Below are 16,862 nucleotides of genomic sequence, written 5' to 3'. Positions count from 1 at the left end.
GTTCTGCTCCCCACTCTGTCTCTGGTGAAGCCTCTCGCCACCCCTGAGCCTCTGGCCTGTACCCCAGTTCTGTATGAACAAATAAATAAATTTTAAAAAATACTTGCAAAATCTAGAGCAGAAATGGGCTTAATGGTCTTAATAAAGAACCATTAAAATTTAAGTATTGCTATACAAAAAAAAACTGCATTCATAAAATTAAAAGAAAATCATACATCAAATAGCAGCGGATAATTAATACAGATAAAAATTAACTGCACCAAAGTCAGAAAAAAATCAATATTGTCTGTGTTAAATTATACCTGATTTAATTTTGCCTGTCAACTCTGCAAAAGGTAAAATGTTATCACAGTAAAACACATTGCCGGTGAGAGCAAAATCAAATATTCTGGTAGCCTATAATCAGAAATGTGAATCATTACAACCTTGCTTAAGGCCAACTGGACAAAATTTACGAAAACCTAAATATATGTACAGCTTTTCTTTCAGATATTCTACTTCTAAAAATCTGTCACAAGCAAATAATTAGAGAAATAGACCAATACTGTAGGGATAGTCATCATTACTATTGATAAAATTGAATCCCCAAAGCCAGTAAAATGCCCAATAGTAAATAATTTGTATGAGGAGATATTAAAGCAATATACTTTAAAATAATTTTTCCATTGCTTTTGGAAAAATATAAGGACAACTACTATACAAGAAATTAATAATAATACACTTCAACAAAAGGATCCTGGTTTCATAAAGAGCAACAAATGTATGTGTGTAAATAAACCTGGATGAAAAGATTTGGAGAAAATGATGGCCAAAAGGTGATGGTGGTCTCTTTCGGTCATGAACTTGGATGTAATTTAAATTTTCTTCTTTAGACATCTCTATTTTTTAAGGTTGCCAAAGTAAATGTCAAATACTTTTCAAATCAGAAAAATCAGGGGAAAGATATTCCATTCAAAAACTCTTAATTTATGTTGCTCTTCCTGTATTTGTCAGAAGACTTTATGATAACCTAGAATTTTCAAGAATTTTCAGTCTAACATCTGGTACCACTTGACTCTCATTTGGAATAATGTTCAGTGCTCTAGGAAATTTTGATTCTACTGCAATAAGCACCATAATAACTGGACAATTGTCACGATATTAAAATATACAGAAGAGAAAATTCCCGAGTTTAAGTGTCTCTCTTATCATCTATAAAGTAATAAGGTTAGTGCCTGATACATAAAAGTGCCATGTCGTATTTATTAAATTTTTGGTTAAAGAGAACAACAAGGAACTCTGGAAAAGAACAGAATGTTACATAATTTAGTATTAATTCATCCTGTCAAACAAATAAGTTCACTTTCCATTTGGACAGGTACATGCAGAACATCAGATATCACATCATAATCTGTAGCAGCTGTTGGCCAATTTTCAAATATGTGAGAATTTTTTTTATTTAATCCCATTAAACTTTTTTCCAAGGAGCATACACAGTTGTCTAGACTCATAATATATTCTTCCAATCTACACAAGGTTTTGTGACATAAATGATGATGATCTACTTTAATAAGACTTGGAAAGGTATTTCTGATATAAATTACCAACAGAAGGCCTTTATCAATGGCTGACAAACGTGGAATGCTAAGTTTGCTGGAGATTCGGCTCACTTTATGCCTACTGATGCCAGCACACAAAATTTCAACCTCCTTCTCTCATATCAAGGAATGCACCCCAAAGAATTTCTTCACACGGAGATGTTCGAATGGTGCTAAGTAAGATAGTAAGTTAGAAAAGCTCATTCATAGATTCATAGAAGCCCATGGAATTCAACCTCTTGTAGAGTGAAATACATTTTTAAATCTTCAGGAATTGGAAAATGCCCCTCCATTTAAAAATGTAAGGATATGCTGGCTTGCTTTTATTTTAAAAAATTATTAAAACAATATAACACCGTGTATGATTCAGAAAAATAGGATCCCACCTCTTTCAGTGCAAATTACCAGATCACACCAACCACCAAGACACCCACAGTCCTCCCCCAAAGTCCACTGTGCCCCCCAATCCCTAACCACTTTGCTTTCCACCCACCCCTTTCCCATTTGGTGTCCTCAGTTTTATCGCCATTTCTAAAGCACGTTTTTAGTTTGAGTTTGTCTTTGCTTGGTTTCTCTATATATCACACATGAGAGAAACCATCTGGTATTTGTCTTTCTCCTTCTGGCTTATTTCACTTAGCATCATCTATGCCACTTCTATCCACGTTGTTGCAAGAAGCAAGAGTTCATTTTTTGTTATAGCTGAGTATTGCATTATACACATACACACACACCACTTAGTCTTAATCTACTCACCTGTCCTTGAACATAGGCTGTACCATAACTTGACTACTTAGAAAGTTGCAAAGAACCCAGGAATGCATGTAGCCCTTTGAATTAGTGCTGATGTAATGTTTGGGTAGATACCTATGAGTAGAAATAGGGGATCACATGGTCCATCTATTTTTATTATTTTGAGAAATCTCCGTACTGCTTTCCATAAGGACGAGACCAGTTATATTCCCTCCGACAGTCTCCAGGGCTCCTTTTCCTCCACATTCTCAGCAACACTTATTTCCAGACTTTTAGATATGGGCCGTTCTCACAGGCATGCAATGCTATCTCACTGTAGTTTTGATTTTAATTTCCCCAATGATAAGTGATGATTGACATGTTTCCGTGTGTCTGTTAGCCACTTGCATATCTTCTTGCAGAGGTGTCTAGTTTTTGATTTGGGTGTTTTGTTTTCTTTTTATTAAGTTGTATGAGGTCTTTGTAGACCTTGGATATTAACCACTTGTCACATGTATGGTGTGCAAATGTTTTCTCCCATCAGTAAGATTTTTTTTTCATTTAAATAATAATGCCTTTCACTGGGCAGAAACATTTCAGTTTTATGTAATCCTATTTAAAAAAAAAACAAAACTTTTTTTGTACTCCTTCCCATTGGAGTAAAGCCTCAAAAAATACCACAGAAGTTGGTGTCTCAGGGCATGTGATTTCCTCTATATATTTTATGGTTTCAGGTCCAAATCCTTATCTATTTTATTTTATTTGTTTGATATAAGGTAGTAGTCTAGTTTCATTCTTTTAAATGTGGTTGTCCAGTTTTCCAAACACCAATTGTTGATGAGACTTTTCATTCTCCAATGCATATTCTTGGCTCCTTTATTGGAGATTAAATGTCCATGTATGCATGGGTTTATTTGTGGGCTCTCAATTCTATTCCATTGGCCTATTTTATTTTTCCTCCAACACCATGCTGTTTTGAAAACTATAGCTTTATACTACAGTTTAAAACCGTGCTTCCTCAGTCTTCCTTTTTGTCAGGATTGCTCTGGCCATTTGGGACCTTTTGTGTTTGCATATAAAATTCAGTAATGTTTATTCTATTTCTTTGAAGACTACCACTGAAACTTAGATTGGGATTGCAATGAATCTTAATATCATTTGAATAAAATGGGCACTTTAACATGTTAATTCTGATCCATGAACAGGGACTATCTTCCATTTCTTTGTATATTTATTCTATTCTATTTATTTCAACAACGTCTTGTTGTTTTCATTATATGGGTATTTTATTGCATTTGTTAAGTTTATTCTTAGGTAGTTAATACTTTTTAAATGTGATAGTAAAAAAAGGATTGTTTTCTTGACTTCTTTCTCTTGTAGTTCATCACTTGCATTTGGAATGGAACTGAATTTTTCAGACATTTTGTAAACTACCAGTTTACTGTATTGATCTATTGTTTCTAGTGGTTTTTCAGAGGATTTTCTAAGTAAATAACATCATTTCACTTGGAAATAGTAATAGTTTTATTTCTTTGTTCCAAATTTGGATTCCTTCTATATCTTTCTCTTCCCTGATTGTTCTAGCTAGAACTGCCAATACTAAGATGCTTTAGTTTGAACCTGACCTTAGAGGAAAAACTTTCAACTTTTCATCATTAAATATGGATATTATTTGTGGGTTTGTGATCTAAGGCTTTTATTATACTTATTTATGTTCTTTCCTTCCCATTTTTGGAGGGTTGTTTATCATACATGGATGTTAAAGCTTATCAAATTCTTTTTCTGCAACTGTTAATATAATCATATGATTTTACGGTGAATACTTTCATTGTTATTGGGATGTAGAACCATCCTTACATCCCGGAAATAAATCTCACTTGGTCATGAAACATCATTTTTTCAGTAACTTTGTGGAGGATTTTTGCATCTATTATTCACCAGGAATACAGGTCTGCAACTTTCTTTTTGTGTGATTTCTTTGTCTGCTTTGGTATCACAGAGGTGTTGGCCTCATAAAATGTGTTTGGAAGCACTTCCCTATCCTTCCCCTTCCTTTGGAGGGGGGAAATGGGTATTAGTTCATCTTTAAAGCTATGGAAGGATTCACTACTGACAGCTTTGGGTTCTGGAATTGTGTCTTTTAGGGGGCTTTTGATAACTTTCAATTTCCTTGCTTGTGATTGATCTGAGTTGGTCTCAAAAAATTGTCTACCTTCAAGAAACTGACCATCGCTTCTAGGTTATTCAATATATTGACATATAGATGTTCATAGTAAGTCTCTTATGATCCTCTCTATTTCTGAGATATTTCCACTTTTGATCCTATTTATGACATTTTCTTCCTCTCTTTGTGAGCCTAGTTAGTGGTCTATTTTGTTTGCTTGTTTTCTCAAAGAACCAGCTTTTGATTTTATTGATCTTTGGGGCTTTTCTACTTTTATTTCATTTATTTATGCTCTGATGTTTGTTTTTTTCCTTCTACTGGCTTTTTGTTTTGTTTGTTCTTCCTTTTCTGCTTCATTAAGATATAAGTTTAGATTGTTTATTTGTGCTTTCTTTGTCTTTTGATGTGGGCCCATATTGCTGTATATTTCCATCTTAGTAGTATTTATATTGCATTGCAAAGGTTCTATGATTTCCTTTTTTGCTTGTCTCCAAGTACGTATTAAAATTCTTCCTTGATTTCCTCATAATACAATATTCATTTAGTATGTTGTAGAATCTCCACATGTCAAAACTTTCCCCTGCTTTCTTTTTGTGATTGATTTCATGTGATATCATTATGGTCAGAGAACATACTTGTGAAGACTTCAGTCTTGCTAAAATTATTGAAACTTACTTTGTGACCTCGCATGTAGTCTTATCCTAGAAAATAATCCATGTGCACTCCAGAAAAAATGTGTGTTCAGCCTTTGGGTGATGCAGTACCCCATAAACATCTATTAATTCTAGGTGGTCTAATTCCTTAATACTGTTGTCTCCTGTCAATTGCATCCTAATTGCGCTATCCACTGATGACAGAGTGCCGAGTTGAAGTCCCCTACAAGTATTATGTTTGTTGCCAATGTTTGTTTTCAGATTTGTTAATAGTTCTCTTATATCTTTTGACGCGCCTTCATCTGTTGTGCATACATTGACGAGTATTGTGTCTCCCTAACGTATTGCTTCCTTAATCATTACATAATGACCATCCTTGTCTCTTATTTGCTGTAAGTCCATTTTAGCTGACATAGACAGGGTTTTCCCTACCTTTTTTGGGTTCCCATTTGCTTGGAAATTTTTTCCAACCATTTACTTTGAGACTATACTTATCTTTGGAGCTCAGAAGGATCTCTTGGAGATAGCAAAAAGTTAAGGTTTTTTTTTGTTTTTTGTTTGTTTGTTTGTTTTTTGATACAAAAAGAAACTCTGTGCCAGCTTTCTGGACTTCCATAGCTCCAAAGAGCTGCTATTACAACTGTTGAGTCAGAGTGATGTGGGGAAAAGAAACCAGAGGGGTCCCGATGCCTGAAGGGACTGGCCTGTGCCTGTCACACCACCAATATCCTTCCTCGCTGGGCCTCCAGACTGGCATCTGCAGATGAGGTGCTGTCAATGGGGTGCAGAGAGATAGTACAGTTTGGGGGGCTAGTGGGTACAGCCCAGTGCACTGTCCTTGTTCCTTTTCCCTGGGGACCCAGCCTATTGAGAACACCCAGCTTTACCAAACAAATCTCTCCTCAGTTAATGGGGCGCCCCTCCACCTCATTGAGCTCTCCTCTCCCAAGGCCACCAGACAGCCAGCACAGGCACAATTGGTAACGCAGCCTCCCACCTGGAGCTTGTGACCTCCACGCATTGCTCCCCACCACCTCCTGCTTAATGAAGCACACGCCTTTTGGCGTCCTTTCTAGTGTGGTCCCGACTGGTCTCTGATGTCCAAGAGGTTGTCCAGGTTCCCACTAAGCCATAGGACCCTCCGGGTACAGAGCTGATGTGGATTAACTTGCAGATTATTTGCACAGGAGGAAGGCAAGGAAGCCCCTCTGAAGTCATCTTTAACTGAACCATGAAAGTTGTTTAAAATACTTTGTTGTCATGGGGGCATATTTCTAATCTGGTCTTTGAAAGATGTTATTATAAATCCTTTATTTTTTGTACTGTATCCGTCACAATATTTTTTAAATATGTTTCTCTCTAAAGTGCTTTTGACAGCCATCCTCAAACAAATGGGCAACCCTCTTTTTGGGGGGCAGTTCCAGCTGCCTGGTAGTGACCAACTCTGAAAAGAGGCACTCTTCTATCGCTACCATAGGAATGCTAATGTGGTACAAAATGATACCAAGATGTCTGTCCATTCATCCGTTCAATAGTTCTTCATTTATTTAAAGTATATTGACTATCTGCTCTGTACCAAAACCTGTATAAATGCTAGAAGCACAATGATAAAAAATGAGATAAAGATTGTCTTGGAGAATCTCTTTTTAGCCGCATAGGCAAAAATATAAACCAATAGTTAGAGAAAGGCATATCGCAATATAAGCATGAGTTAATATACCACTATGGCAGCAGGTAATAAAAGGTGAGGAAGAGAATCTGGGAAATCCACATTTATTGAAAATGCACTTATCAAACAATGGTGATTTGCAAAGCACTGGGTGCTGGTATACCTGAGACAGCCAAACTGCCATCTACTTGCAGGAATATATGTAACATATATGTATAAAATACAGCACGAGGAACTCATGAAAACACAGTACATGTAGATCCACATAGCACTTTGCTTATTTAGTATTTACTTAATAAAATATATGGTATGTTAGATCATGCCAGGCAGAAAAATTTATCTAAGTCAGTGGGATGGCAGTCACTAGGATGAAAATGGCTATTTAATGCAAGATGCTCAGTGAAGGTCTCGCTAACAAGGGGACATCTGAGCAGAATGAGGAGCCAGACCTGCCCATTCCTGGGGGCACAGCGCCCCTGGCCGGGACGATCACTGCACTGGTACCCCTCTTCCTGCTGTATTTCCATACCAACCTCCCTCTCTGAGATTTATTTTTCTGTTATTGTTTTTTTAAAATTTCGTCTCTCTCTCCCCCACAGTCCCACAAGAAATAACACGCCTAAAGAAGCGGTGGGTTCCTACATTTCCTCTAATGCTTCAAAAACACTACCTGGCACAGAGCGGGCACTAAATACGCTGTCGTTGGCGCGACCACGAATACTCCGGGCGAGGCCGCGCGCAGCACAGTGCACCTGCGCTCCGGGGCTGGCGGGTGAGCTAGAAAGAGCAGATCACGGGGCCAGGAGGTAAGGAGAAGGGAATCCGAGCGTCGGCTTCCCAGAGGCGCCAAAGGATAACTCAGAGAGGACAGAGCCGCGGAGTCAGACCGGGGAGCCGGATCCCCAGACCCGAAACCTGGTCTTGGCACTTCTTGCTTATAAATCTTGAACTAATGTTTAAACACCTCTGCACCTCACTTCCCTCGTCTCTGAAATGGGATTTAATACCACCTGACGCGGAGGGTTGCGTGAGGCTGAAGTGAGGTGATACGTGTCCAGCACTGACGGTGCCAGAGCAACCGCACACGTGGGACCTGGAAGAAGTGACAGCAGCGAGGTGACCGAGGTGGTGCGTCCTCTTGTTAAGAGGGGTGTCACCAGGGGAACTGGGGGGAAGGGGGCACGGGGACTACAACTGAGATGGGAAAATGTACAGAATGAAGAATGATGTAAAATAAATAAATGCATAGACAGACAGGCAGACAGATGGAGCGATAAAAGAGGGGTGTCATGGCCCTCCCTAGTGGCACAGTGGGTTAAAGCACAGCACTGAGAACCTAAAGCCGCTTCCACATGAGTTCGATCCCCGCCTGCCCCGGAGATGACCCCATGGCGCAGCAGACCTCTCCTGACCCACCTGCTGCTCCCCTCAGCAGTGGACTTCGTCAATCTGCCTGTTCTGCTCCCCGCTCTGTCTCTGGTGAATCCTCTCACCCTCCACATCTCTGGCCTATACCCCAGTTCTGTATGAATAAATAAATCTTTAAAAAAAAAAAAGAGGGGTGTCACAAGTTCAATCCCCAGGCTGGAAGTGACCCACCCGGCACAGCAGACCTCTCCTATCTCACCCGCTGCTCCCCTCAGCAGTGTACTTCCTTGATCTGCCTGTTCTGTTCCCCACTCTGTCTCTGGTGAATCCTCGCATTCCCCACCTCTGGCCTGTACCCCAGTTCTTGTGTGCATAAGTAAATAAATCTTTTTAAAAAGGGTGGGGGGAGGACATGCCACCGACACCTCTGGAAGCCAGAGTCTGCTCCCTGGCTTTCTAACGCCTCATTCCCTTGTGTTCTCCTCTGACGTTCTTTTTTGTTGTTTTCTTTAATTTCCTGTGTTCTTACTAGAAGAAATCAAAAATGTTCTCCTTAGGCACTTTGAATTGGAGATTGCAGGGAGACATGGGGCAGCAGGAAAACGGGCCCTTCTGAGCCAGCTCGCTGTGGGCCTGACCTCCACTTCTGCCACTCGCCTCACTAACGTTGCCCCGGCCTCCCCAGATGGAACACTAGCCCCTCAGGCCCAGCTCCTGGAGCCGGAAGAAGAGAAGGTGCTGCGTGCCCTGCTGAAGCATGAGCAGATGAGGCTCTGAGGATCAAAGGCTCGTCCCTGGGCACTCTGAGGGCCAATAAACAGACCCAAGGGACGCTGCTTCGAGTCTTGGTTTCACTCTGGCACCGGGCTGGCATTCCTGTGGCTGAGGTCGGTGTAAGGGACCCAATGTCAGGTCTAAACTTTCTGTTTATTCATGTCATTAAAAAACATTTTCTCTTCATCTCTTAAGCGTGCAGATTTACTTTGCCAAGGTTCTGTTGAAGCACTAAGCCGTATTATAAGGTGCACTTAGCGTGATTAGATATTGGTATCGGGTTTGTTGTGAGTGTTGGAAAGATAAAAGAGAAGCCTTGATGGTTCCTCTGTTTGCACTTGCGTTTCCTTTTGTGCCTGGGTGTGTGGCGGGTTGGGAGCACAGCGGGCTGATAACCTTTTGTGTTTAATTCTTCATGTACTACTTTCACGACACAAAAGCCGGCCTGGCCCAGCCGCCGTTGTGTAACAATGAGTGTAATCAAATACCAGAAGGCCTGTCGCTATGAAAACAGGAGTGTGGACTCGAGCACGGACATCATTTTGTGAGCTGACCTATTTGAAGGGGACTTTTTAAATGATTGTTTTTACTGAGTACAAAAGAATACATGTTCATTTAAAATAGTTCAGAAAGCTAGAAAAGCTCAAAGGAGTAAACCTTACCACTCTGGAATGGAAAGTCTCTTCTTAAGCCCTGGAAAGGCTTCCTGATGCCACCTCCCTGGCGGGGTTTACGTGCAAAAAAACAAACCTCAAATCACATGGAACTTGCCTATTAAATTAACATGCATTTATCCAAGCAAACTGAATGAACAGGTACTGAGTGCTAAGCACCACATAAAATAGACAGGACAGGAGGGCCTAAACAGTGACGGAGGGACTCCCTGGGGCCTCGGGGCTAAGTCTCAGCCCTACAGCCTGAGTTCTATCCCCGGCCAGGGAGTGACCCACAGGGCCCAGCAGACCTCTCCCGTCTCCCCGCTGCTCCCCTCAGCAGTGGATTTCAGTAGATCTGCCTGTTCTGCTCCCCGCTCTGTCTGTGGTGAAGCCTCTCACCCCACTCCCAGTACCTCTGGCCTGCACCTCAGTTCTGCTATGCATAAATAATAAATAAATAAATCATTTTTTAAATGAGATAACTGCTGATACAGGCACAAGTAAAGCATCCAGGTGCACCGGAGGGAGTAGAGGGAACTGAGGGCGACAGAGCTCCCGGGGAAGCTCCCGAGGAATTGACATTGGGCTGTCTGTACCAGTAACTCAGAAATTCACCAGGGAAAGGAAAAGGAGGCTGAGCACCCAGCAAGATGCCTCCAAGGGGAAGCTATCAAGTCAACCTAAGTTACTAGGAAATCCAGTGTGGGTCAAAATAGTGAAAGAGCAGGGAAGATGAGGCTAACAGGGAAGACAGCAGCCAGCCATGGAGGGATCTGAGGCAGGGGGCTGACATTATCAGCCTCGGGTCTTGGGGGACAAAATGGACTGCAGCTTTAAGGGCTAGGAAAAAGGTGGAAACTACAGTGATGCGTGAAAGGGATCAGAGGACATAGTGACAATCTACGGAGAATGAAGAGGCCAGACAATGTCTTAGAACTGTCGGCTAACCAGAAGTCCAGGGGGGTAAACTCTGCCCTTCCTCTCTTCCTTCCACAGCTACTGGAAGTCAGCTACAGACAAGTGCTGGCTAGATGCTAGGGAAACAAAGATGACAGAATGTGACCTCATTCTTACCCCTCGAGAGCCCACCTTCCAGAAGGAAGTAACAGGTAAAAATGTATTATCTGTGCTAGCCCAGTGTGCCGGCCCCTTCTTCTTCCAGAACAGATTCCAGCTTCCCGTTGGGAAAACCATTCCTCTCTGACTCCCAGCCTAGGCCTTTCCCAGGATGCTCCTCTCCCAGTGAGGTGCATGGCAAGGTCAGGCCAGCGGGAGCATCTCGCTCTCCGGACCCCAGTGGTTTGGGCCTAAGCAGATGCCTCAAACCAACATCAAACAACATCACAAACTGGTAGAAAAAAAAAAAAAACCACATGAGCCCCCGTGACAGAGACCAAGCTCCTTGACAGTCAGAGCATCCTGCACCATGAGGTGCCTAGCCAGCGAAAGTCACGTAGCAGAAACAAAGAAACAGTGATCAGATGGTATCTTTTGAGAATTTGGATATAGTCATATATTCCAGGTCATCGAGGGAGGTCAGTCAATTCCCTCTGTTGCTACAAGTTTCCTTGAGTTTTCACAATTGTCATGGAAAAGGTGCTAAGTCGGGGCGGGGTGGGAGACAGAAACCCTCCCAGCGATACAAGGTGATGGGTTCAAGAGCTACTGATCCGGACCAGTGACACAGGACAGAGCAGACATGACCACCTGCAGGTAACGCACATGGGGGAATTTTCACAAAGGAGGCCATGGGTTAGCAGTCTCACAGAATTAGCCAATCAGCAGGGGAGAAGGGCAACAGGATCGTCTATGCAGAAGAAAGAGAATGAGCAGAGGCCAGGAGCAGGAAGACTCTTGTGGAGTCTTTGGATTCTTTGGACCAAGGGACCTAAAAACTCTCTACTACACTAGAGCATGAATCTCACAGCGGAAGGCAGACTGACAAAGGGAATGATCAAATCGGCCATTTCACCTCTCACTTAACCTCTGCAGACCATAATTGCCTGGGAGGTAAAATTAAGTGGAGGAGAACAGATCACTACAAATTGATAACAATGGTAAAAGATCATACCTGCTGATAGAATTCGTCATCTTTGGGGGTCAGATATGGAAGCCAAGTGTCTTCAAGCTCTTCAAGGAGCCTCAGTTTCTGTTAAAAAAAAATGCTATAAATTACTAACTATAAAGAGAACCAAAATATAAGACAAAACTTTGTTTTCCAATAAGGGAATGGGAAAAGAATTAGTCCGCTTGAATGTATAGACTTTGAAATATAGAAATTTATCAAATGTCAATTCTAAGATCAATTTCATTTTACACATTTAAACTGTATTTTGTGTAAAGCGTTAATTTCTAAGGAGCGAGCCCATTGAGTCTCACACCTCATGCCACATGAGTCGCTTTTCACGGGACCCTCGACAGGATCTTTTCCATCCCTAAAGTCACATTTTGCATCCTCCAATTCAGGGCTCCAGAGCAAACCTTTCTGCCTCTTGAGTCTGGTAGAGACATGGCAGAGTTTGAGTTAGTCTATAGTACTATCACTGGCAAAAACAAGCCACGCTACTGGGAGCCATTAGCATAGTGCCAGAATATTCATTCATCTTAAAAACATTTACTTGAGATCCATCCACTTACAACACATTATTTTTAAAATGATTGCTCATCTCTATAATAACTACTAAATCTGTACAAAACACCTGTGCTTCTTTCATTTTCCAGCCAGACAGGAATCTTTTTCTTTTAAGATTTATTTTATTTATTTATTTATTCATTTATGCATAGAAGAAACGGGGTACAGGCCAGAGATGGCAGAGCGGGGGCGTGGAAAGAACTCCCCAGAGACAGAGTGAGAAACAGAAGAGGCAGATCTGCTGAAATCCACTGCTGAGGGGAGCAGTGGGCGGATCAGGAGAGGTCTGCTGTGCTATGTGGGTCACTCCCTGGCGGGGGATCGAACTGATGCAGCAGCATCTGGTGATAGCTTGATAGGGCTGAGACTTTAACCCCTGAGCCACCAGGGAGGCCCCATCCAGGAATCTTAAAAAGCATCCACAGCTACAGCATAGTCTGAGGACTTCTCAGGCAGGATACGATGCTTTCATCAAATAGTGCCAACTAGCACGGTGTGTTCAAATAAAGTAACCGAGAACATGTGATCAAGAACTTGATAAGGAATCAAATACATAGACAGGTGACTTCTCTCTTGAGGGGTTCCTTTCCAAGCGTGTCTGACATAAATTCAGGCCTACATGGCATGTGTGCACGTGGCCTGGACATGGCCTGTGTGTGTATACAGAAAGCACACATCCACATAGAAATTACCTGCATGCTATAGGAATTTGCTGGGACGAAAAACACAGTAAGGGCAGAAACAACAGATTTTCAAATAAACAGAAATTACATAGGTCATTGGGTTGTTGTCAGTTTGTAACACACCTTTTAAATAATTAGGAAATTGGGGCCTCCCTGGTGGCACAGGGGTTAAAACTGCTTCCAAGCTATCTGCAGCCCCTGCAGCATAAGTTTGATCCCCGGCCAGGGGGTGACCCAGATGGCACAGCAGACCTCTCCTGTCTCCCCGCTGCTCCCCTCAGCAGTGGATTTCAGTAGATCCACCTGTCCTGCTCCCCACTCTGTCTCTGGTGAATCCTCTCACCCACCCCCCACACCATTGGCCCACACCCCAGTTATAATATGCTAAAATAAATAAACATCTTAATTAAAAACGAAAGAGTTAGAAAATGAATGGCACAACTTGTTGTGGGCTGGCCACAGCCCTACTCCACAGGACACAGTTTGGCGAACACAAACTGCGTATCTGTCCCCACCTACTGCAGTGGGCACTGTCTTTGTGGGGTGCACAACCTGCTCGGCCAGATGTGGCAGCCCGAGTGTTATGCTCCCCCATCAGGAAAGGGGTCTTTCCCATCACCTTCAGCATCATTCAGGGCCAACCTCCTCCATTCTTTCTGAATCTTCCGTATCATTGTCCAAATGGATTAAGAAAAAGGAGAACAGAAATACTGCGACCAGTCGGTCTACAGATGTTAAAACAGTAACATACTTTTATGCCCAGTTCTGTTTAATTACAGCTTTCTGCCTTGTCAGTATTCTCATGTGCAATACCATGAAGACGCATTTACCACTGTGGAGAGTTCCCCTTCGCCGAAGGTGTATAGCACTAACATTACACAAGCCATTGCTGCAGAGATATCACCGGGTAAGTGCTCTTTGCAACATTAGTCATTATTTGAGACATAAAAAGATCTGATGATATCTCCTTGCATAAACTTGTATGCCGTGGGCTCTATCACGAATATAATGAAAATCTACACCTCAACTTTTCCTTCAAGCTCAAAAAAGATTGCATTTCCCTATGAACCTTTTACCAGTTCTTAGTTCTTTTCATAGACAGAATATTTAAATGCCAGAAAGAATATTAAGCCATCATGGATAACCTGCTGAAATGCACACAGTCTTTCAATGCTGAATTGACGCCACCTTCCAAATCACAACTTGAAAATCTCTTCAAGCAGTTTTTCAACTGTGTACCTATTTTGCCTAGTCAACATATTACCTGCTATAAATGCAAATATGTTTCTTATTCATTCTTAACCAGAAATTCAACATAAGGGTGAAGGCATTTGGGGGCTACCTTTTAGAAAGTGCACACCTTGAGGTGCACCAGGAAGAATTTGGGGACCTATCACAGTGGAGCACACCAAAGGATGAAAAGCAGGGGAAAACAACAACTCTGACAACTTCTTTGTCAAATGCCAACAGTTCGTAAGCAGGACACATTAGGATGCAGTGCGGAGTGCAGGTGGAAGGCGCTCGGCTGTCAGATCTGGCTCACTGCGGCTCACGGACACATCCACACAGCCAGGCCTGCAGCTCTGCCACACTCCCGTGCTGTTACCCCCATCATGTCAAACGCACCTAGCGGCTCACAGATGCCACACAGAAAGTCAACAGTGTGCAAAGCCTGGACTCCCCTGCCTGGCCGGAGGAGCCCATGAACAGCCTTCCAGGAGGGCTGTGTCCACTTCCCTGCTCCAGCAATCGGAACACAAGAGCCATAACTCAAAGCCATAGAGCTTTGTAGGGGGAGGTTAGAATATTTAGCCTGATGCCTCTGACTTGCTGTTATGAATTAAGCTGTATCTAAGCTTGCATATCTTGTCAAATAGAGCTATGGTTGGAGAGTCTTAGAGTAATTACATAAAAAGATTAACAGGATTATGACTCATAATGTGAGGGGAACGCTCACCTACAAATGAACTGTATTTTCTACTCCACTGCTGTCTCTTCAGTCTCATCAGATTATGCCTCTAACAACTCTCTTCATCCATTTTTTTATTTTTCTTATGATATTTTTGAAAGGATGAATCAAATTTTTGTAGGGTTCAATAGGAACTTGCTTTTGTTGTCTGAGTCTTTTTCTAAGATTTATTTATGTATACAAGAATTGGGGTACAGCCCCGAGGTACAGGAGGCGAGAGGATTCACCAGAGACAGAGTGGGGAGCAGAGCAGGCAGATGTACTGAAATCCACTGCTGAAGGGAACAGCAGGGAGACAGGAGAGGTCTGCTGCACCACGTCAGTCACCTCCCTGGCTGGGGATCGAACTCTTGCTGCAGTGGCTGCGGATAGCTTCATAGTGCTGTGCTTTAACCTGTTATGTCACCAGGGAGAGTCCTGTCTGAGTCATTTTCAAAATATAATCACAAATAAAGGTTTGTGAATGTTCAGGGTAAAAAGAATCATCTGATCTACAGAAAGTTTCCTATAGTAAGTGGAACAATTGAATCTGGTCCTCAATCAGGGCATGAGTGAATGAGGAAGAAGGCCTCCCCAGGAAAGACACCATGCTGACACCCGACTTCAAACTAACAACAGAAAGATAAGTAATAAACAACTAAGCCATAAATATTTCCTATACACATATGCCATATTTGCTTAAATGAAAACCAAAATGTCACCCATTTCAAAAAACTCAGTGTTCACTTTCCTATAAATGCAATGAAAATATGGCGATGAAAATTTGGTGATGTAATACTCGAGTCTTGACTCTCTCACTTCCAAGATGTGGGACCACACCTGGGAGCCAACCACTCCACACCTCCATTCTGCACCTGTAACACACTCTCTTACAGGGTGTTGAAAAAATAAGATAATTCATGTGTATTAGTGCCCTCTGCAAACAATAGTCTGTACATACATTAGGCAAGTAGCATTCAAATGGAAGGAGGGCTGTATAGCAAAGTAGAAGTGAAACTATAAATTTTAATGTCAGTTGTTCCACATGTGACTTGGGACAATTTTCTAATCTTTACCTGAAAGGCCAAAGTGAAGTAGCGCATATAAAAACCTAAATACAGTGCCTAGCACGCACACACAAAAATTCCCTCAATAAACTTTGGCAGCCATTTGTTGTTATTGCTATTTAATGGTTTCTGAAGGTCAGTTTCATTTACCAGCTAGAGATTATCTATAAAAGGACTATGTGTAACCCATGAAATTATACTTAATGCCAAACTAACCTTACCTGAGATATTCAGATATTCATTTGCTCGGGTAAATTACAATTAAAAAAAAAAGAAAAACTCTCCATGAAAGTATGCATATATAAACACTGCAACTACCTACACTGGTTACAAAAATAAAGCATTTTAAAATTTTAAAACAGATGCAAAAATTAAGTCATGCAGAGAAGATATAAAGTGACTGATAGGAGATCACACTGCTGGTTATGAGAAAGTCACATTTCATGTTCCCATTTCCATGAGTACTTGGTCATTTCTACTGCATGCCACCCACTAGCCCAAAAGCAAGAGAAGCATCTTTCAAAAACTATTCGACTTTTAACTTAAAAAGAACATGTAGGCCCTCCCTGATGGCTCAACAGGTTAGGACGCAGCACTGCAAGTTATCCTCAGCCACTTCAGTGTGAGTTCAATCCCCACATGGCGCAGCAGATCTCTCTTGTCTCCCCACTGCCCCACTCAGCAGTGTATTTCAGTCTATCCACCTGTTCTGCTCCCTACTCTGTGTCTGGTGAATCCTCTTACTGCCCCTGCACCTCTGGTTGGTACCCAAATTCTGTATGCATAAATAAATCTTGAAGAAAAAAGAACATATAAAGACATAAAATTAAACCAATTTTTAACATTTAAAGTCAAAGATTATAAGCGCAAGCTTCCAGTACTCAAGTACTTGCTGATTTGGCAGTTCTACAATGCTTTAAAAAGAGATTTTTTAAATTT

The 16,862-nt window shown here is 41.8% G+C and overlaps 1 protein-coding gene across 1 annotated transcript in view; it reads right to left on the bottom strand.

The window, feature by feature from the left end:
- FTO (fat mass and obesity associated) overlaps positions 1 to 16,862 on the bottom strand; it is a 345,767-nt gene that overhangs the window by 247,817 nt on the left and 81,088 nt on the right. Inside the window, exon 2 of the mRNA XM_012733198.1 lies at positions 11,665 to 11,742. Coding sequence (XP_012588652.1) covers positions 11,665 to 11,742 — 78 coding nt within the window. The remainder of the gene's footprint in view (positions 1 to 11,664; positions 11,743 to 16,862) is intronic.

This window comes from Condylura cristata, unplaced genomic scaffold, assembly GCF_000260355.1.
Source record: "Condylura cristata isolate star-nosed mole 26May11 unplaced genomic scaffold, ConCri1.0 scaffold00039, whole genome shotgun sequence".
NCBI classification, from domain to species: Eukaryota; Metazoa; Chordata; class Mammalia; order Eulipotyphla; family Talpidae; genus Condylura; species Condylura cristata.
The sequence above is the reverse complement of the archived record's forward strand: the minus strand, read 5'-3'. Positions and strand labels throughout refer to the sequence as shown.